General features: G+C 42.5%; 1 protein-coding gene across 4 annotated transcripts in view; it reads right to left on the bottom strand.

Annotated features, from left to right (window-relative positions):
• ern1 (endoplasmic reticulum to nucleus signaling 1) overlaps positions 1-22,907 on the bottom strand; it is a 32,581-nt gene that overhangs the window by 3,319 nt on the left and 6,355 nt on the right. For 2 of the 4 annotated variants that reach the window (XM_034295286.1, XM_020051289.3), the window contains exons 3-20: positions 20,940-20,973; positions 20,645-20,717; positions 18,993-19,065; positions 17,264-17,386; positions 14,660-14,761; positions 14,050-14,311; positions 11,541-11,619; positions 9,404-9,563; positions 8,433-8,548; positions 8,140-8,343; positions 7,184-7,427; positions 6,861-6,951; positions 6,472-6,661; positions 5,624-5,723; positions 3,855-4,054; positions 3,418-3,565; positions 1,440-1,567; positions 1,110-1,233 (exon numbers count right to left, since the gene is read on the bottom strand). In XM_034295286.1, coding sequence (XP_034151177.1) covers positions 1,110-1,233; positions 1,440-1,567; positions 3,418-3,565; positions 3,855-4,054; positions 5,624-5,723; positions 6,472-6,661; positions 6,861-6,951; positions 7,184-7,427; positions 8,140-8,343; positions 8,433-8,548; positions 9,404-9,563; positions 11,541-11,619; positions 14,050-14,311; positions 14,660-14,761; positions 17,264-17,386; positions 18,993-19,065; positions 20,645-20,717; positions 20,940-20,973 — 2,451 coding nt within the window. Of the gene's footprint in view, positions 1-1,109; positions 1,234-1,439; positions 1,568-3,417; positions 3,566-3,854; positions 4,055-5,623; positions 5,724-6,471; positions 6,662-6,860; positions 6,952-7,183; positions 7,428-8,139; positions 8,344-8,432; positions 8,549-9,403; positions 9,564-11,540; positions 11,620-14,049; positions 14,312-14,659; positions 14,762-17,263; positions 17,503-18,992; positions 19,066-20,644; positions 20,718-20,939; positions 20,974-22,907 lie in introns of those variants that run through there. The other 2 variants (XM_034295285.1, XM_034295287.1) reach the window with 2 other exon arrangements.

Here is a 22,907-nt window from a genome sequence, read left to right as displayed (position 1 = left end):
TGCCCGTCTCCCTCCACGTGCCCGTCTCCCTCCACATGCCCGTCTCCCTCCACGTGCCCGTCTCCCTCCACGTGCCCGTCTCCCTCTATGTACCCATTTCCCTCCACGTGCCCGTCTCCCTCCACGTGCCCGTCTCCCTCCACGTGCCCGTCTCCCTCCACGTGCCCGTCTCCCTCCACGTGCCCGTCTCCCTCTATGTACCCATTTCCCTCCATGTGCCCGTCTCCCTTGAATGGTAAGCAGTGTTTCTGTAACATTGAGATTGTGGGGTTTGCTAAATAAATTGCCACTAGATGGATGACAATGAGAGTCTGTCAGATTGGCATAGGCTGGTTAACGTATGAGAAGGTAATAAAAAGTATTTATTAACTGATAATGGCTAGACGAAGTGATGGACAAAATAGTTCACACAGACAGGCTTTCCTGTCTTCTCAGAAAGTTCCAGGAAAACGCAAATCAATAATCCATTTTGTTCATGTCTCAGGACAACATTTAGTTGATTTCCTACTAAGTTGAATTCCATTTGTCTGACAGAATTTACTGAGCCAGTTTACCATGCATGGCCCGAAAAACAATAAATAACTGGCTGTTATCTTCTGCCTCATAATTGTTACTAACATTTAATCACCTAGAATCATCTTGACTCTCTTCTGCCCTGAACTCTTGCAGGGCAAGTATTACTAATTCGATTGCAATATACAATATATACTTTCTTGCATTTACAATACAAATACTGTGTATTATTTTCCTTAAAACAAAGGAAACCAATATACCCTAATTCCCATTTTAGAATCCGTAACACCAACAGTAGTGTTAAAACTGATCCTATATTAGAATCAGTAACACCAGTAATAGTGTTAAAATGATCCTATATTAGAATCAGTAACACCAGTAGTAGTGTTAAAAATGATCCTATATTAGAATCAGTAACACCAGTAGTAGTGTTAAAAATGATCCTATATTAGAATCAGTAACACCAGTAGTAGTGTTAACAATGATCCTATATTAGAATCAGTAACACCAGTAGTAGTGTTAAAAATGATCCTATATTAGAATCAGTAACACCAGTAGTAGTGTTAAAACGGATTCTGGATTAGTCAGTCTCCTACCTGTCTGCAGAGGGACTGTGATGTGTTCCCTCCAGTCCAACTTCACCACGGCCCGCCCCCCTCGCTCCAGCTGCCTTACAATTGGTCCGTCCAGTGGCTCCTTCTCTATTCGGTCACTAACGTCCTACAAGAGAAAGATATGACACATTAAGACCTCTCCTGACCAAATGTTTAATGGCTTGTTTTATATACATTATTCAAATTAGCATCCCATGCTGTATATGAAAGATGTTTTTAAATCTATTATATTTAAAACACCTTTAAATTATAACTACTTTAAGAAAACAAGTATTATTACATCAAAGACTTAAGAGAGGTATTGATTCTGACCTGGAAGAACTGCAGCTGTTTCTCCAGGCTCCAGAAGAAGGGGTGTTTGAGGACAGTCTCAGCAGAGGGCCTCCTCTGGGGCTCCATGCTCAACATCTGTTCTATCAGGTCTGTGGCCACAACGTCCTCTTGGATAGACCAGACCAGAAAAAGACCATTACCATGGGGAGATCTAGTATGTCAAACAACCTTGACTTGCAATCTTTCAGTTTACATTTACAAAAAATTACCATGACATTAGAACACTGTCCATCTACAGTGGATATAAAAAGTCTACACACCCCTGTTAAAATGCCAGGTTCTTGTGATGTAAAAGAATGAGACAAAGATAAATCATGTCAGAAGCTTTTCCACCTATAATGTGACCTATAATGTGACCAATTCAGTTGAAAAACAAACTGAAATTTTTCAGGAAAAAAAATAAAACTCTCAATAACCTGGCTGCATTAGTGTACACACCCTTAAACTAATACTTTGTTGAAGTACCTTTTGATTTTATTACAGCACTCAGTCTTTTGGGGTAGGAGTCTATTAGCATGGCACATCTTGAAATGCCAATATTTGCCCACTCTTCTTTGCAAAAGTGATCCAAATCTGTCAGATTGCGAGGACATCTCCTGTGCACAGCCCTCTTCAGATCACCCCACAGATGTTCAATTGGATTCAGGTCTGGGCTCTGGCTGGGCCATTCCAAAATGTAAATCTTCTTCTGGTGAAGCCATGCTTTTGATGATTTGGATGTGTGCTTTGGGTCATTGTCGTGCTGAAAGGTGAACTTCCTCTTTATCTTCAGCTTTCTAACATACGCCTGAAGGTTTTGTGACAAAATTACCTTGTATTTGGAACTGTTCATAATATCCTCCACCCTGATTAGGGCCCCGGTTCCAGCTGAAGAAAAACAGCCACAAAGCATGATGCTGCCACCACTATGCTTCACTGTGGGTATGGTGATGTGCAGTGTTGTTTTTGCGCCAAACATACCTTTTGGAATTATGGCCAAAAAGTTCTTAGACCTCTTGGAAGCCTCCCTGACCAGTTTTCTTCTTGTCTTTTCATAAATTTTGGAGGGACGTCCAGTTCTTGGTAATGTCTCTGTTGTGCCATATTTTCTCCACTTTATGATGACTATCTTCACTGTGTTCCATGGCTTTGGAAATCTTATGTACCCTTCTCCTGACTGATATCTTTCAACAATGAGGTCCCTCTGATGCTTTGGAAGCTCTCTGCGGACCATGGGTTTTGCTGAGATGCAACTAAGAAAATTTAAGGAAACTCCTACTAGAACAGCCAAACTTTGTGATTAATCAGAGTCACTTTAAATGGTGGCAGGTGTGTAATGACTTCTATTTAACATGAGTTTGAATGTGATTGGTTAATTCTGAACACAGCCACATCCCCAGTTATAAGAGGGTGTGCACACCTATGCAACCAGGTTATTGTAAGATTTTTATTTTTCATTTTTCCCCCTCGAAGATTTCAGTTTGTTTTTCACTTGAATTGTTCACATTATACAGTGGGGAGAACAAGTATTTGATACTGCTGCAGTGTGTGCAAACCTGGTCAAGAACTACAGGAAACGTATGATCTCTGTAATTGCAAACAAAGGTTTCTGTACCAAATATAAGTTCTGCTTTTCTGATTATGTCATGCAATAAAATGCAAATTAATAATTAAAAAATCATACAATGTGATTTTCTGGATTTTTGTTTTAGATTTCCATCTCTCACAGTTGAAGTGTACCTATGATAAAAATGACAGACCTCTACATGCTTTGTATATCACAGAAACCTGGCATTTTAACAGGTGTGTGTAGACTTTTTATATCCACTGTACATGAACTATGTATATTACTGCCTTCACCAAAATAGCTGGTCAGGCTGAACTGATATTGGTAAAAGTAAAAAATACATTCAACTGCATACTGTTTACAACCAAAGGCTAAACCAAAGTTCTGGTCTTCCTTTTGGTGGGTCCTCACCATGTTTGTCAGACTGTAGCTGGTCCAGGCTGTAGGCTCCCAGCAGGATGTTGGCTTGCCTCTGCAGGGACTTGCCAAAGGGATGGCATCCCTGGGACACCACATAGTAGAACACACAGCCCGCGGAGAAGATGTCCACCGTGCATGTCTGCAGAGGAACAGTTGTTAGAGTCAGAGACAGCGTTTCCTTTATGCTTTGGAATAACTGATAAGACTAATAAGTATATAAGAGACCACCTTTCTCTTTCCTTTCCAAAAAAGTTGAGAAGGAAGGTTTTCAGTGAGCTACAGAAGGGTTAAAATGAAGAGACCACTGCAAATGAAACACTTCCGTTCCTCACTCAAAACTTTCCTATTCAACTTTTTTGGAAAGGAAAGGAAACGGTGCAGTGGTCTCTTCAGGACCAGTGCCTCCAGCAGGGAGGGGAAGCACTCACAGGGTTTTCCTTGCAATCCTCACTGAGGACCTCGGGGGCGATCCACCCTTCAGTGCCTGGCACTCCGGATCTCCTGCTGAAGCTGTGTCGGCCCACCGCCAATTTCTTGCATAAGCCAAAGTCTGAGATCATGGCTCGCACCCGGCCGTGAGCGTTGGGCATGGACACTAGGATGTTGTGGGGTTTTAAGTCTCTGTGCACTGGGAACAAAAGCAGCAGAGAGCATCAGACCCATTTTCATCGGGACTTTATAAATATGTTTACCCAGCATCCATGCTTTAACTGATAGAAACGGTCAGGAATGTTTTTGCCTCATGAGCAGCTATGCCTGACAGCAGGTTAGACCGCTGGATCAACAAGTCTGAGAGTAATGACCTTTAACCTTAAGTTCAACACTGATCAAACAAGACTGGTTGGAATTATGAGGCTTTGTTTAACCACAGATTAATCCTCTTCTAGTCTCTCTCCCTGCTGCTGTCAGTTTCCAGGCCAGAGCTCACCAAGCCCCCAGCTATCACTGAAGCAGGCAGGGCAGTGACAGCGCACAAATTAAAACAGTTAAACAGATCACCAACAAAGATCTTTACTCTTTCAGCATTTGGTCAATTCATGCATTGTCTGCATACTAGTAATAAACTCATTAGCAGAATGTCAATTAGCTCAAAGTATTAGCTTGGGCAACGCCAATGTAAACTTTAATACAGATTCTAGCAGTGGTGATGTAAATCAGCATGTTGTTTGTGCAAGGAGGCAGGCTCCACAAATCAAATTTTAATATCTATTCAAATACAATGTCATAACTGGCTTTCAAACTGTATTATATTACTATGATTTATTTTAAAGGTTTAACCAAGTGTTTCTGTCTTGCCGATAAAATCTTAATATAAAACACTGAATCACGACAGATGTTCTGTCCATATCATCATGCAGACTAATCTGTCTACAGTACATCGGTCAACTTACTGAAAAACAAATGGTGGATTCAGATTTTGTTCTGTTTGATCCCTTAAAACACAGACAGTGAAGCTAATTTTTTTGTGACATTGTGTTTATGTTGGAAAATATTCAATAAAAAATATCATAAAATATTGAACGTTCACAAAAGTTTCCCGACTGAAGCTTGTTTTCTTGCAGTCTTTCCCTGTATTTTTCTCCATCCATTCTTCCTTGAACTTTAACGATACGCCAAGTCCCTGCTGACAGCATCCCTACTGCATCATCCTGCCACCACATTATTGCACTGTCTGGATGGTGTGCTGAGGCAGAGTGAGGTTTGGGCATCACTCTTGAGAAGACTGATTGGTGCGTCCACTTCCTTATAATGGATTCAACTGTGTTGCCTGGGATTTCTCAACACTTGGATATTATTTTGTTCCCATTTCGAAATCTATGCATTACTATTTATCACCTGAAGACTACTATTTGGTCGTAATTTTCCAGATTCAATTAATCTAGAAAATGTGACAGCAAATGTAATGGTTAACAGGTGGAGGCCATTAGTTCTGTCCTCTAAGACAATTTCTGTCACCATACAATACTTTATTTTGTGTCAGTGTTTAGAAATAATAAATCAAACAAAACATTTCAATGTCACACTTCTAATTCAGTAATGAGAGAATTGGTCAGAGTTTTTAATGATTTTGCACATCACTTCACAAGATCTGCTTTAAAAATAGGACTCACACTACACTCAACCTACATCTAATTTTGAATAATTTTTTTGTGCTACTCCAACATTGTGTTGTGCTACCCACCCCCAAAATAATTACCTATATTGAGAGAATGCAGGTGGGCCAGTCCTGACATAGTCTGCTGCAGGAGCATCACAGGCTCCAGGCCATGGCGATCAAAGTCCTGTCTCTCCACATACTGAAAGAGGGGTCAGAAACAGTCAGCGTCCAGTGAATAAGTTAAAGAAAATTACTGAATGAAGTAGTAAGCGGAAAGCAGAAGCTTAAAAGTCAGGAAGAAGGTATGGGGCTTAAGGCAACTTTGGAGGTCAAGCTTAGGCTGTCACAGTAATGATGTGCAGTTCGCAATGCTTTTGTCTGACTTGAGATCAAGCTGACAGCAACATGCTCAACAACATCAGTGGCAGGTTGTTTGTCATGAGCTTGGAGAAAAATAGATCAAGCTGTAGGCAGCGTTTTATAGGAACACACATTTGTTTTAACAGACGATGTGACATTGATTTACATCTACATTGTCTAAAGCACACAGACGAGATGTGAATGAGAGGCTTGTAGAATCATTTTCAGTGTATTGTTCAATGGTGGGAGGGTCCTGCTGGTTAAATTAGTGAAATGTCCCATCGCTAGGTCAGGGTGGCGTTATATCAGTGAAACGTCCCATCGCTAGGTCAGGGTGGCGTTATATCAGTGAAACGTCCCATCGCTAGGTCAGGGTGGCGTTATATCAGTGAAACGTCCCATCGCTAGGTCAGGGTGGCGTTATATCAGTGAAACGTCCCATCGCTAGGTCAGGGTGGCGTTATATCAGTGAAACGTCCCATCGCTAGGTCAGGGTGGCGTTATATCAGTGAAACGTCCCCTCGCTAGGTCAGGGTGGCGTTATATCAGTGAAACGTCCCCTCGCTAGGTCAGACTGGCTGTAATACCTCCTGAAGAGAGGCGGCACAGAGCTCGATGGCGATGTACTGGAACTGGCGGTCCCTCTCTGTGCAAAAGTAGCGGATGACATTGGGGTGCTCGTCTGACTCACGCAGCAGATCCACCTCACGGTCAGCAAAGCTAAAACACTCTGGAAGAATCCTCTTCACGGCCACGGCACGATTGTCAAACTGACCCCTGAAGAGAGCAGGAAAAACGTATTAGAATATTCCAAACCTTTACCCAGCCAGGTTGCTTATGCCTGCAAAGACTGTGTCACAATTCTAAAACCTTCAGCCGAAGTGTGCACAGAAATGATGGCCAGGATATCCCCAAGGAATTGTAATGACACAGAGGTAATGGAATGACTGACACCAATTCCTGGGATGAGTCTTACTTATAAACGATGGTGCCCTCTGCACCGTGTCCTAGAACGTTCCTGGGCCGGAACGTTATCTTTCCAACTCTGACCACACTGGAGTCCTCATCTGATGAATCAAAAAGAAACATCACATATCGGAAGGAGAATCATACTCTTAAAAACATTTGATTGAATGTGTCTTGATGTCACATTTCCGGGCCTCAAGAATTGTTTGGAGCTGTGCCAGACATTATGTAAGCGTGAACATCAGCCAGCATGTGTTAGGGTGTGTGTGTGTGTGTGTGTGTGTGTGTGCGCGCGCCCGTCGCTGAGTGTGTATCCACGCGTGTCCGCCATACCGCCATCGTCGTGCTCGTTGGCGGAGCTGCCAAGCTCGGACACAGACAGGTTGGAGTGGTTGGAGGCACGGGGGGTGATGTTGGGGGTGCCGTTCGGACTGCTGTGGTCTGAGTCGGCGTCCGGGGCCAGCAGGGGCAGGTCGGCCCCCTGGGAAGGGAACGGCTGCCTCCCCAGGAGCTCCAGCCTCTCCTCTAGCTGCCTCTGGAACTGCTCATGCTGCAGCTGCTGCTGCTTGTGTACACTCTGGAAGAGGACAGGTGGGTAAGAGAAGGACCGGGCATGTCAAAGACCACCAGAAGAACCGCAGGCCTGAAGTGTATGCCAAGTTTAAAGTTTGTCATTTAGAAATGTCAAAGAAATGCTAGACTTCATATACCCTAATGAAAAATGTGCAGCAAGGTAGTAACAGCTAGAATCACACCAGCAGAGAATCAAGGTGACAATACAGGTTGGAGAAGTTAGTGTGGAAGCTTTGGTCAACTGAGGTAAAGCGGGGATAACCGGTCTTGCAAAAGTGTCTCACCTTGAAGGCAGGTGCATTTCTATGTCAACAAATCCTTCAGAACTAACCTGCTCCAGGGCAGGTTTGCTAAAGGCTAAATGAGTTCAGCTTAATATCAATGTAAGATTAGGAACCAAGAAAACCTTCCTTCCCTATTGCCAATAAGGAACATTCTATATTTTATTAACATTTTACGTACCACATACACATTTCATTACAGTATGCATTTGAAATGCATGGTTCAGCACTGTCTCAATAAAGTGTTTCTCACTCAACTAACCGTGTGACACAGGCGCGCTTACAAGCCTGCCCGAGTTAGCGGCAAGCAGACAAGCAATGTCCACTGTGTTGGCACAGGTGAACCCCTGAGCTGGAACGTGAACGGGACTGAAGCACGCCAGTAGATCAAATTTGCTTCAAATGACACCCCGAAAAGTGCAGGTGCTACCTCACCTTGGGATAAGTGATGACAAAGGCCACCCAGCCGGCGAGGAGGAAGGTACTGAAGATGATGGTGGCCATGTCTTTGAGCATGGAGTCCACAGGGGCTTCCACCCTGACCGGCGTGGTCCGCGCTGGCTGCTCCTGGATGGAGGTGACTGCTGGGGGGCTGGGGCTCGCAGGGGGGTCATCACTCATGCCACTCTCATTCGCCTTCTAGGAGATGAAGAGCGTATGTTTACCCAACAACACCAAATCAGTCCACCAAACAGGATAGGTTAGTTGGCAGGCTGAAGGACAGTCACCTCCTCCAAGGTCTTCTCTGTGGTTGGCGGGATGACATTGCCCTGCTGACGTGGTATACTGTCAGGGAACTTCTCCAGAATCTTGTTATGAGCGTCAGGGGGCGTTTCATGGTGACCTAGGAGAAAGACACCCAACGATCATCATTTGTTGTCATCGTCATGAAGGAAAGTCCCTTTGTGGAATGCACAGGGCATCAGAAGCCTACACAAGACATGATTTGGGGAAGCACCTTTTGCTTGGATTGTTGCGGTAAATGTGTTTGGATAGGTCCTTATCAATCTAGCAAAGCTGGATTTTGCGATTGTATCCTACTGAGAATATTTTTCAATAATAAGTTCAACCTATTTGAAATTGCGTGGGGACCTCATGTGCACAGTACAGTTAGAATTAAGGCCTTCTACCTTGGTTTCATCATAACACATTAACCCACATGGTTTCGGTAGATTTAATGTGTCTTCTTGCAAAACGTATAGAGGCTTGGATGTTATTTATTGTGAGAAATGGCGTCTGACTTATTGGCACCCCTAGGAAATCTTATGAACCAAATCTAACAGAAGTATATTCCCACTGATATTTTTTCAGTCATATACTCTGAAGTCATCATTCATGACTTCCCGTTTTGCTGGGTTATAGATGAGATGACACACACACCAAACAGCCACCAACATGGTAAGAGGTCAGGGACCACAGAAAGAAATGAGACAAAAGGTTGCTGGACCTTTACAATATGTCATCTTATCAAAAGGGACCAGAAATTCCAAAGCGCACTTATTTCGGTCACACCGTCATTCTAAACACCGGCACAAATCTAGCCGAGGCTTAGACAACAACAACAAAACATTTCAAGGAAATCCATGTAAAGTCTTCAAATTAGTCTTGACCTGTGCCAGGACAACCGACCCAAGATAACGGGGGACTTGTCATTTCTTCCATCCAACACAGGGCAGTTCTGAAGAGGAGAGTTAGTTACCGATGAGGAGCAGGTGGTTCCTCATGAAGTTGATGCGGTTGCGTTCCCTCAGGGCGGCGTTGAACTTGACACTGGTGCTCGGGGTGATCACACACTCCTCCTCCACCAACACCTCCTGGCTGTTAGGGCCCTCCAGCATAGGAAAGGTGCTCCCTCGAGGCTACAGGGGGAACACAAACAGAAAACAGTTGATTCAAAACCATTACAGAATACTCTTCGTTTTGTGTTTTATGGTGTAAAGTGTGTGGCGAGGGGGGGGGGGGGGTTAGGAGGTGGCTGGCAAAAATAGATGTAACACCACATTGGCTGGTGAACGAAAAAATTAACTTTAGGTCCTGCGTATAAGTAATGTGCTGTCAGAGCAGCCCTTAACACAGGGGCATAGATATGGGTGGGTGGGTGATGTGAAGGCAGGGGGGTCACAACCCCCTCAATTTTACAGATAGGTCTTTTTGACCCATCGATAAGAGTGAAAACATAGGGACCCATTGATTCTGGCCTCCTCCCAATTATGCAACACAACCCATCTCTCTTGACTAACAATCTTCAGAAATACAGCTAATTTCAAGAAATTACTCCTCAGCAAATGACTCCTCGTTAAAAAGAATGTTGACATTTGTTTAGAATAGAGCCTGTAATACACTGTAAAAAGAGTAGACTGTTAAAATTGAAATGAACGAAACAGCATATAAAAACAATTAGCCACTCTGAAGTAGAATTACATTCAAAGAAGCCTTCACAACCCACTGAGAGCGCTGCCACGGAAACATTGTCATTCAGAGAACTGCCCAGGCACGAGCACGGCACTGGGTCCTGGGTTGGCACACACTCAAGTCAAATACTAGCGCAGGGTCACTGTGACTCAAGCCTTAACCCACCTTTGGATCTTCTGACTAAATGTAGTTACTTTTCTGTGATATTTGCACTGTCATCTTAAACATCCATCAATATCAATTGGGTAAAACTAAACCCAATGTCAAGCACCATCGTCTACGAACCAAAGCTATTTCCTGCCAAGAATCCGCACACTTTGTACGTAGGCCAACTGGATAAACCAAGATGGATTATTCCTTTTTGTCATTATGTTTATTTTGGTTTTGTTGGAGAGTGTTACTAAACTTGATAAGATTATTCAGTCATATATAGTCGTGGGCTTTGAACAGATTTACATTACCGAGGAGAAACAAAAATGGGAATATGGTTTATCATTCACTATAAAATCATTTTTTAAATTATATTCCTATAAAATCATTTGGTAAGCCTTTGAATACAAATAAATCACCAGAACCAGGCAAGCAAAGTTCAGCTGGCTCCCAATTAAAAGTCCTAAATGTGGTTGTGCTCCCTGGATTCCAACCCGGGTCTCCCACATGAGTGGCTGCGTCTTCAAGCTCTACACCCCATGTTTGACCAGTGTCGGTACAGCCTCTCCACATTACATCCTTTTGTCACGCATTAACATCACGCCAGCTTTGAATATTTCGCATTAAGCATTGTGAGACTTAATATGAACTTTAAACTGCCAAAGCTATTTCATTTCATGGCACAAAAAAGTTTTTCTTTCATTCGTGACTGACATTGATACAGTAACTATCAATACAGGTGACGATAACTGACTTTTACATCAGATGAAAAGACGAGAGAATTGTTGAAACACCTACTCTTTTACTATCCAAGGGGTTTTGATCTATCCTATATTACCCCATAAATCATGCACGGATGTGTACTCCACCAGACATAGTCGCAACACAAACAGTTTCACTAGACTTACTATAACGTAGCTACTGAAGGTTGTAGCCAGCAACGTTTTTGTCTATCCTGACCCAAAAAGCATGCACGGACGCGTACTTCCAAGATCCACCAGAAATAATCGCAATATAAACAGTTTTAGTTAAGGCTTTCTATAAGGTGTTGGTGGGAAGTGACATGGTGTAGGTAGGAAGTGACATGGTGTAGGTAGGAAGTGACATGATGTAGGTAGGAAGTGACTTGGTGTAGGTAGGAAGTGACATGGTGTAGGTAGGAAGTGACATGGTGTAGGTAGGAAGTGACATGGTGTAGGAAGGAAGTGACATGGTGTAGGAAGGAAGTGACATGTTGGAAAGTGACATTTTGTCTAAACAGAGGTGTCACTCACCACAACGGTTACTCCATCATGCACCAGGGAAGGCGAGGCGTACAGACTGGTGGAGTACTTTCCCACATAGAGGGTGGCCCTGTGAAAACAACAGCAGAGGATGGGGTTGATGGTGCTGCGGATAAAGGACGATTCTTTATCTCAGCTCATCCTAGAACTAATTAGTCTAAAAAGCGGATGCTGGAGACATCTTTACACAAGAGAGAGAAACTTGAACACACCCAGTAAATCACACTTCCACAAGATCACAGAGTGAAACTATATTTGTTTCTACAGAACTAGTTAAAATAGATGCCCTGTATTGTGAAACCATGACTGAAACAAGCATCTGTGCTTCACTGGTAAATTAATCCAAGGTGAGAAATAAAAATCCTGTCTATATCAGAGCGTACATACATACTACAGACAGACAGACAGACATCTTCAAAAACACCCCTTTAATGAGTCAAAGCTCAACAATGCCTATAAGCTCTAACATGCCTTGAAAGGTTAGAGCCAAACCCTGTTCTCAGAATCGGTTCATTAAATACCTGCAAATTGCAACATCAAAACATACTCCAACACATCACATTACTTTTGGCAGAATATTTTTCTATGGGGCCCTGCTTAATCAAAAGAAACATATTTAAGGAAAACAATGAAATTCTGAATTAAATATGCAAAGTAAATTTCCTGAAATGATTTCAGAAAACACGGGAGATTTGATGAATGTTAAAGCTAAAAGGCCAGTTGTACCCTTTACATTTCAGTGTTGCATTTCTTGACGCGAGTCTGACTCTAGAAGTGCTGGTTTTCATGACTTCTGACTGAATAGGCAATGACAAGGAAAATTAGAAGGACGCACCCATAACACATTTCTTAGCTGATACTGATTGCAGATATTAATATACCAATGTGCCAATACCAATGTCTGTCTGTGTTCCATAGTATATATTAAATAAAAAATGTTGCTTTTGATTATGCTTTGTATTTTAACAAATGTAAATTCAATCATCCAAATGTTATCTTTCTATATACTTAACAACAATAGCCTCTCCTAAGTAGTAATTTGCATACTACTCATAATTTGGTCAGCTAACCCCTACCCATTTACACCAGGGGTATTCAAATCTTATGAGGGCCGGAGCCTGCTAGTTTTCTGTGGTACGCCATCATTAATTGCACCCATCTGGTGTCCCAGATTTTAAAAAAGTCACTGATTAGGGGGTTGCAATGAGAAAAATCTAGTGGAACAGGCTTTGACGGCCAGATTTGAAAACCCCTATTATACACCATAAAACACAAAACTAATTGTTCAAAAAAAGAATTCAAGTATTTCTCGCAGCTGCTAAATTTACAAAATATTTTGTGACCTAATGAGTCTACTCTAAGCCAAACTAATCACAGATAAGAATGTGATAAGATGTTGTGACAGATAATCAAATGATAAGATGTTCAACTGGCTTGAAAGGAGGTTACCGTAGTAACAGACACAACAGCATTTGTGTCCGTCTGCTGCCACTAGCTAGCTGCCTAGCGAGAATCTGACTGTCCTGTCGTATTTTGGCGTCGTTGTCACTTTAAACTCAAACTAACAATGAAAACCACCATGCGTGTGAACAAAACAATAAAAAACCAACACTGGCTTCAGGGGATTTTCGGGTGAAAAGTATCTTGCGCTGGAAATGTATCTTTAAACGATCCATTCCCACGTTACATTGGCTGGTTCCAACTATGAGGACAGTGTGCTCTGTGTTCCTCAAGTCACAGATGAATTCAATAGCACCAGTATCTCAAGAACCTTAAGAACAGGGTGGTAACTTTTCTGTAAGATTTTCTGTAGACCAAGAAAATGTAATTCATGTGTCTAACAAAATGGTAATGGCAGGAACTCCAGGGCGCCACGGTAAAAACAATGCAGTGGAAATGCTGGGAAGCACAATCTGCCTTAAATAATCGGGGAAACTGAAAACAATCAGCCGTTAAAAATGATTACATTTTAACTCTGCCGATTACTGGACAATACGTTGGTGCATCTCTAGAAAACGAGTATCTAAAAGGCACTAAATGCTTAGAGCAGAGGGAGGTTCAGCAGTGTACTGACCACACGGCCCCTGTCAGCTGCTCCGGATGAGTGTGGGGCAGGCAGGCAGGCAGGCAGGCTCTGCTTTGGTCATTAACATCACAGATGGCTCTTGCTATTGCATAGCTAATTTGAAATCAGGCTTCCAGTTAAATAAGCATCGCCTGGTTTAGAAACAGAAGCTAATGTATAGAACTAAGAACAACTGCAATGAGTTTAATAGTATAAAAACTGCATACTGAGATCTGCCTCACCCCTGGGACTCTCCTCAGACTGAGGGCATTAGATCTCGACTTGGACTCCAGGTTCAGTTACTTGACTACATCTATGCTAAATACCTATCGCTTCCTCTGTGTCACATACAAAGTCCAAAACAAAGACAGGATCTTGTGACTTTCACTGCATTCTAACTGAAATTAGTCAGTGGAAGCCCTTGGTTTTACTTACATGAGCTTATTCTTGGGCTTCTTCTCTTTTGGGAAGGGATACTTCCACTGTGTTATGCGGCCAACCTCGCCGGACATGAAGGTGAGGTAGCGTAACGTTTCCACGGCGACATTGGTGTGAGGCACCTTGCGAAGGCCCTCACGCTGCCAGATGTACATGGCCACCACTGGGGAGTTATAGTTCTGAACCCAGTGGACGTCACCTGACTCACTGTCCACAGTCACTACCAGCCCGTCACCGTTGGAGACAAAGTGGGCCATCTCTATGGAGATATGGAGAAGAGGGGAGAGGAGAGGGGAGGGGAAAAGGAAGTTAAAAACACTCTTTATAAAGCGTGATAGCTCATGTTGTGTGGATAAAAGTAATGGGTATTGAGCATGGGGTATCAAATAAATGGTATATGACTGGTATTGAGAATTACAGTACATTTTATTCTGTTTTCTTTAAAAATATTGGTATATGTTTAAGAGTGAATTATGACAGTAGAAAACAATCTTACTTTATCTGCATACTAGGTGATATACTAGCTGATTACAGTCTAAAAGAAACAGGTCTAACCCACACATAGCAACAGTGTGTAGGCTATCAAGGCATATAAAAGCTATCTTACTGTATTTGGTGTCGTCGTCAGGTAGCGTGGAGGCATAGTCAAAGTAGGTGGCGTTCCAGCGAAGCTCTCTGCTTTTGGTGTCATACATAGTTATGGTGTACTCTAGAGGAAGATTAAGTGACAACTGCGATCACAGTACATTTTTACATGATGACAGCAAAACTACGTTTGGGATCAATTCCATTTAAATTCCAGTCAATTCAGAAAGTGCACAAATAATTTTCCGACAGACATTTTTAGTTTGGTTGTCTTTCTAGATTTTAACCTGACTACAACCCCAAGAACAACCCACATAGTGATAGTAAACTCTGGAAAACGATCGTCAAAGTAGGGACACGCTCTGTGAAGTAGTGCAGCTCCTCGACATTAGAGTCGAGTCCACAAGCTGTTTAGTGAGTGGCTGCTCGTCACTTTGCTTTTCAATTAGTAATTCCATATGATTCCTACAGTTCAACCAACGGTTCAGCTTCATTAGCATTACCATCAGCTTCGCCTCAATGGCTCTACCTGCTATACCAGAAACCTACCCCAAACAAATGTTTACCTCCTTACTTTTACAAGACAGAATTAACAAATGCGTCTACCAACAAGAATTGAACCTCTTCAATTCATAAAGCTCGGATGCTGCCATTCGACGTGACGCAACACGATTTGTGTAGCAGCTGTCATTTGTTTTAAAGGAGGCCTTTCTAAATGGCTGATGTGAACACTGTTTTCCCAAAGCTTTTTTAGTATAATTTTTTCATTTCTTGCGTCTTCCATTTCTTCTAGCACTAGCTTTTATTATAGCTTCTTAATTGAGAATTGCTTGCCTGGTTGTCTATGTAAACAAGAAACCAGGCAAGCCTAGTTCAGGGTCGCTCACGTCAAAGGCTGCGTCGCTAACCACTACACCACGGAATAATCAAATAATAGATGACTAATCCTCTTTTACCACTGGTTAGTGAATGATATTGATACAGTTAAACTGACTAACGTTTCCTACTAAATTTACCTCCACCACAAATAGCATCTATGAACTGTTAGCTTTTGCCACTGCCAGTTTGAAAAGCTTATTAGCCAGTAATAGGCTTTACCGGCATAACAACATACTTTTTTCTTTCATTCGTGAATTACATTGATACAATAACTATCAAAAAAGGTGAAGATAACTAACTTTTTCATCAAGTGAAACGACAAATCGTGGAAATAAAATAATTTTGTTGTTCACAATAAATTCAACTTGAGCCTTCCACGTGAGAGGCACTGTCTTTAGCCGTAACACCACGGCATTACGCATTTCTCTAGTCGCTAAACACTATTAAGAATTGTGTTAAAATGACTAACGTTTATTATTAAGTTTACCTCCACCACAAATAGCATCTATGAACTGTTAGCTTTTGCCACTGGCCATTTGAACAGCTTATTAGCCAGTAATAGGCTTACTGATATCTACTAACTTCTTAGGAATAATCATAAGAATTTAACAATTGCTAGCAAGACTGAAGATTAACTTTTCCATGCCAGAAACAGTCGCAATATTACCGTATACAGATTTAGTTAAGGTTCACTGTAACGTAACTACTGTAGCCTCCGCTAACGCGGTCTGCCAAAAAAAAGATTGTTCTGTCAAATAAAATTAAAAAAATGGGAACCCCAACTGATTGTGGTACATACCATATTCGTTTTGTAAAAATGCCAGGTGCGGGTTTTAAAGTTGATATTTTCTAACAAGACCTCCATAGATGGCTCATTAGCTTACAGAAAAACAAAGTTTTAAATTTCGATTAGTCAGAGAGATCAATGGAATCTAGGGGACAGGCCTGCTTGGTTGTATGGTTGTCTCGCCTTGCTGTCTTTAGAAAAATGCACCGACTGCAAGTTGCTCCATATAAGAATGTCTACTAAAAAACTAAGATCTTAAAGAGAAGCTGATACTAGATCAATAAAAATGAGGAGAAAGAGGATGTGTGAAATAAAATAGGAGTCCAACAGGATCTTAGTCAATATGTCAGAGGGAGAACAGCGCCAGACTCCTGGATTGCATCAATGGCAGACGGCTGGATTTCACAAATGGTTGATGAATAGCCTGCTTCAATGGCATCATGTCTCTCATGATTGGCATCATATGTGCGATCATGAGAGACGCTACGGGAAGAACACTCCCCACCTCTCTGATGACATCACACCTCCAGCAGAGGTAAGTAGCATGGTGGGGCGGGGGGGACTGGACACGGGAAGGGCTGGGGTAGGGTTAAGCTGTCCTGTCCATATGTTGGCTTTGGTATTTGGCTGGGGGGTTAACAGGGTTTTTAATATTGTCTTGATGCAAGCCATTGTATAATTAGATTAAGTCTAAGCCCCTAACCCCAACTACACCTACTAGTACTACTACTACTACCAGGTGGACTAGGGTGGAGGAGCTGGGTGGCGCAATGTAAATAAGTCCAATAAACAAATCAGCGGGGATGACCAGGAGATAACATGGAGAACAGTAGTAGTAGTAGTAATCTTGTATAAAATAGATCTGGGAAAGAGGGGGAAGGTAAAACTGGACAGGCCCTGAGGGCAAACAGGCTATTCCATTGGACCAAATCCCAGGCCAGTCAGGTGGGTGTGGCTTACCAGTGCGTCCCAGGTACAGCAGGGAGGAGGATGGGCACAGCATCTCAGCAAAGGAGGATGTGAGAGTCTGCTGCTTCTCCCCTGTCAGCAGGTCCACCACATACCACAGGTCCTGCTTTTTACCTGTACACGGACACGCACACACATAGACGCACACACATAGACGCACACAGTCAGTCAGTCTCACACTGAAAAAACGTACTTGTCTCTGGTCTGAAAGGCCATCCAGGACTACTGTGCTGTGAGTGGGAGGGTGGGACAGAGGGCAGGAAACCTCAGTTTACATACATGTGGGCTAGACATGCAACCCAGCACTCCTTCAGATGTTTCTGGGCGTCAACCTCCCCTGCAGTGCGTCATAAAAACCCTTGCCACATGCACACAGGACTTCGGTAACCTAGGGTACCATTTCTTGAAGTGAATAACCGTTTTGGCACCATTTGAAACATTCATTTCCATGGTCGCTACATTGAGACATAAAATGAAGAACATTCAGTAGATCCATTTAATACAACTAACTCCTGTTAAACCTGTTGTCACTGTTGTTCTTCACAAATTTGGCAGAAGTAGTGTGACATAAAGCATGACCTTTCGTACTTTACGTTGTTTGCCATTATATCACAGCACTTCACAGCTGAATGATAAAACAAAACTGCATCCTCTATTCATAGAAATTGTTGTTTGATCCTTGTTTGTAAGGAGATCTCAGAGATTTCTATATTCTTGCATATGTAAGTGAGATTGTGTCACTGTAGAGCCTTGTGCATAACAGTGTAGTTTGTCAAAGTACCGCATCAGCGTTACAGTAACATTCTTTCAAGTCTGAAATCCTTGTTGGGTCATCTGCCTAAAACCAATGCAAAGGTTTTGCTGCTGACATGCCTTTCAGAAAGCAAGTCTGCAAATTATTCATGCCATGAACAAATAGTCGGCTTTTAGGCTTAGTAGGCAAGGCTTGTTTAAACACCTCCCTAGTTTGAACTACAAAGAGCCCCGATGTTTAATGGAAAACCCTCACCCCCCTCAACAGACATGGATAATAGGATATACCTGAAAACAAGTGGTTGAATAATAAGGGCTGGGTAAAAGGGCTTAATAAATACTTTATCCAATTCTTTTTACAGGAAACATACTGCAAATCCATATTATAGTTATTCTGGCGGGAACTAAAAAAACGGAGCCTGATGGATTAGGAAACAGGGGCTGCTGTAAATGGTCGCACCCATGACTAGGATGTAGTGGGCTGAGCAGTTCCTCAAACGGACTCTGCAGCACATCTTAAGATTTAACATAACTGCTGTTTGTCTAACAAAGGGAGGTGAGGCAGTGACAATTGGGACATAAACTAACAGGTTTGACAACTGACACAGAAGGTTCTCCAAAGTGCTCAAAGTGACTTCAGAAAAAAAACTAGTACATGACGTGTGAAAAAGAAACCGATATTCCCTGTTGAACAATGGTAAAGACAGGCTGGATTATTTCCATGCCTTCTGACATAGTGGGTTTAAATAAGGATGGGTTATAACTTTCAGGTAGACTTTTTGGTTTTGTTATGCATTTCTGTTCATATTCCTTTATTAGAGGCTTGAACATTTGCTTAAAATCCAAAGCAGGTATCCATGACAACGCAGTCACACCTGTTTCTCATCCAAATGCCTACCTATCAGTGTGTGTGTGTGTGTGTGTGTGTGTGTGTGTGTGTGTGTGTGTGTGTGTGTCATAGACTTACCCATGTAGAGGACACCATCAGAGCTGCGACAGGGTGATGCCTGGACCAGTTCTGGTATAGTGAAGGGCAATTTCTGAGGAAAAACATCACAGATGGCGCATTCATAACCATCTCTAATTAACATAAAGCCAGAACAATGTTTGGCAATGCCATTTCATCATAGACCATACACACACAAAGAGGGGGAGTGTTTTTGATACATCTATGAGAGTACAGTCCAATGTACACTGCTCAAAATCTTTCGTAATTCATTGAAAACAAAATGACGTAACAACAGTCAATGGAAACCAAAATCACCAACCGATTGAGGGCTGGATTCAAACTCACACCAGAAATCAAAGTAAACAATTGAAATCTCAGGCTGTTCCAACTTGCATGAATGTGCCATCCTGGAGGAGCTGGACTGCCTGAGCAACCTGAATGAACTGCAGGTATTGCCTCATGCTACCAGTAGTGACAAGGACAATAGTAAAACGCAAAACTAGAGAAGATTCAGTCAGAAAAGATAATGAGAGAGCAATTGTCTGGGGCCACCACCTGCAAACACATTCCCTTTTTGGGGGTTGTCTTGCTCTTGCCTCTCCAGTGCACCTGTTGTCACTTTCATTTGCATCAAAGCATGTGACACTGATTCACAATCACTTAGATTCCTAACTGACCTGGCTTGATACTGTGATGATACTGTGTTCTTATTTTTTTTGAGCAGTGTATTTTGTTACTAAACACTAAACCGGTGTTTCTTTGTGTAAATTCATAAATATTTACAGTACAGTATAAACATGATGGGGTGGAGAAAGAATAATAATACTCTGAACGTGCTGCAATAGCATTTTTTGCATTTACATTTTGGTTACTTGGGGACTTAAACTACATAAACAAAACTTGTGGCCGATCTGCATCAGAGATACATTCTTTCATCACGTAAACAGGTGAAAATCTTAAAGATCACACGCAACCTTCGAGATGACATGGTACACTTTCCTGGCAGATACTCTCTGTGGCAACTAAGTGATGTCTCACTCAATGCGATTTGAAGTAGAATTACCTTTTTTATACTGTACATAGCGGAAGTCAGACTTCGTACGCCACCGCTCTTTGAACTGTGTTACACATGGAGCAAGACATCCCCTTTAAACTACAGTAATCTTAGTAGTGCGCTAATGGTCTTAGTAGCTCCCCTCTCTCTCACTGGCCCAGAGGTAGATGGCATTTTGTTTACTAGGTAACTAACACGGTGCTCCCCACTGAACAAATGCTGTTGATAGCAACATATATGAGGAGCCAATGTGCACGTTCCCCGAATTCTGTCCCTACATGGAGCAGCACCAGACTTCATACATAACCATACCACTGCCTTTAGACCTCAGTGGCCGTGAGCAGTATGTCAGGAAAGTGGAGCCCGTAACCCTGTGAAGGCTGTGGACAATGATGGTTTTCACCTGTTCTCACCCATAACATTTAAAAAAATATATATATATAGAAAAAAAAAAAGGATCTCTGGTGCGAATCTGGCCACAAGTTTCATCAGGTTGTATCTGCTGCCAGGGGAAAGAACCGCGCTGCACTTCTAGAGAAAGAGGAATCTGTCAGTTCCCCGGTGATGGCTGACAGTGTAGGTCTAACATGGGTATTCAGCGGTTCCTCTCTCTTACCGTGAGTCCCTCGCTGTTTTTCCCTCCCAGGGAGTACAGGCTGCCATCGTTAGGGTCAGGCAGAAAGGCTGGTCTGAAGACAGGCAGAAAGGAAGTGAGAGGGGAAGGGAGCGAGAGATGTGGTCCAAGACATGAAATACAGCAGAAACACAAATGACATGGAAGCGAGTTGCAACACCTCACACCACAGAAATGGGTAAAAGTGGAGCTCAAGCAAACCGGAAAAACATAACTATGCATGCTCAGTAACAGGTTTCCTGTGACATAAAAACACAAACAACCCTGGGATACTTACTCTGGGACATGGGTTGGGACCTGAAGAACAGGGTCTGGACACGGAAGAAAAGGAAAGAAAAATGTCTTTCAGTTTTCAGTGACATGGATATCACACTCCAATTCAAAGAATGTCCAGGATCTGCTAAGCAAGAATAAGGAACACTGTGCAAATGTTTGGTACACATGCACACCACAACTATGTGGCCTCTTGTCTGGTGCTGGGAAGAAATGCTCTGTAGTGTGGATGCCATTTCACTCACACACTCACCCACACACACACACAAACGATGTGCAAACCATAGTCTTCATTTACATTGTTTCCGTTGAGAAAAGACACTTGGGTGTGTGGAGAGGAGACTTAACCTCTACAATGAACAGTTCACAAAAAAAAGTTCTTGCCTAGTGAAAAGGCGGTTACTTGAAGTGAATACACAAATAATTGTGTTGATCTACCCAATACTCATGTGGCCAAAGCATGAATTGGTGATTCCCCCCCCCCTAAAATCCCAACTCAAACAAGCAAGTCAAACCCAAACTCAACTGAAATGATGTGGACTACTTCTGGGGTAAAAGAGATGGCTAATCGGATATCTTAAGCGTGAGTTAACGGTCAACACCAATACCATTCTGTTACTGGCGTGTGGCCATACCTTTGCAACACATAATAACGTTTAGACATACCTAATTACATATATTTAACTATTTAGCTCATACTGTAAGGACAGGTCAATTCATACATTTGGAAACACTGGGCAGTTACTTTAATAATGGCAAATATAATTTGATGGTGAAATAAGCTCTCTATCAACAATACACTGAGTCCTGGGAAAGCCATTGATCGTCTCAGGAGAAGATAACACTTTTCCTAACTCTAATCAGACAAGAGGCCAACGCCCCTCATTTGCCTAATGAGGCCAGTATAGCACCTAAACAAAGAGAGTGGACAGTATCCCACACGGGTATATTCATCCTCATGAAAAGACCCAGGCTGTGTTCAGGACTCGTATGAATTGTGTAAAACAGAAATGATTCCCCATTCTACAGATGGAGAGAAGCATGTATGTTATATGGTTATGTATATGCCCTGTAATGCTGCACCCAACAGAATGCAACCCAGCACCAAGTCAACAGCAGGCAACACAGCAGTCAGGGTGTGATAACACTATTAATAGTCAGGATATTAACCGTTGAACGGGTGAATCGCTTCAATTTCTCAACAAAAAAAATTATATATCCTCAGCAATAGGTTAACTTCCCTTGGGATGATGGAAACTGTTGGCTCAGACCAGGACAAGCTTTCACCCACACCACTACTCAACACCAATCCTAACTGGTGTTAAACAAAAGGTTGTCACTGTAATTTGTACAAGCTTGACCACATTTCAAAAAGTTTATTTACATTTCACTAGCTCTGCTTACTTAAAAAGGATCAGTTGAACAGTTAATGCAGATTGTTGGGCCTACTAGACAAACACAGGTTGTGGCGGTGTGAGGACACAAGGTCACCCAAGCTGAGCCTCTGCCCTTACTGGAAGGGGTTTGTGCTGGGTGGATTACCTAGAATTGTCCCAGATTGAATTACCCAGGAATATTCAAGCTCCTCAATGGAAAAAACACCCAAATATTCAATTAATACAATCATGACTGGTAGTTACGACATCTTTCATAGAAGATCGTTCTGGAATATGTTTTTGAGATTTAACAGCTCTCTATTTGTCATTACAGAGAGCAGTGTTCTCTGATCGGACCTCAATGTTCTTTCCATTTACCGAATGTACCTAACCCGACAGGGTTTGGGAGGGTCCCCTGACTGTTAATGTGTGTGTGTGGTTGCTGGATATTTGTGCCGGTGTACCCATAAAGGTCACTGGCACAAAGATATTGTGAGTGGGCAGTGAAAAAGCAAGGGATGAGGCTCACTCGGTTATGCCACCCTTCAGGCTGGACTGTACCACCTGGACCAGGGGGGTATGTTCTGACCTCATGG

This window comes from Esox lucius, chromosome 11, assembly GCF_011004845.1.
Source record: "Esox lucius isolate fEsoLuc1 chromosome 11, fEsoLuc1.pri, whole genome shotgun sequence".
Lineage (NCBI taxonomy): Eukaryota > Metazoa > Chordata > Actinopteri > Esociformes > Esocidae > Esox > Esox lucius.
Note: the sequence above shows the minus strand (reverse complement) of the source record. Positions and strands in the feature narration are given on the sequence as shown.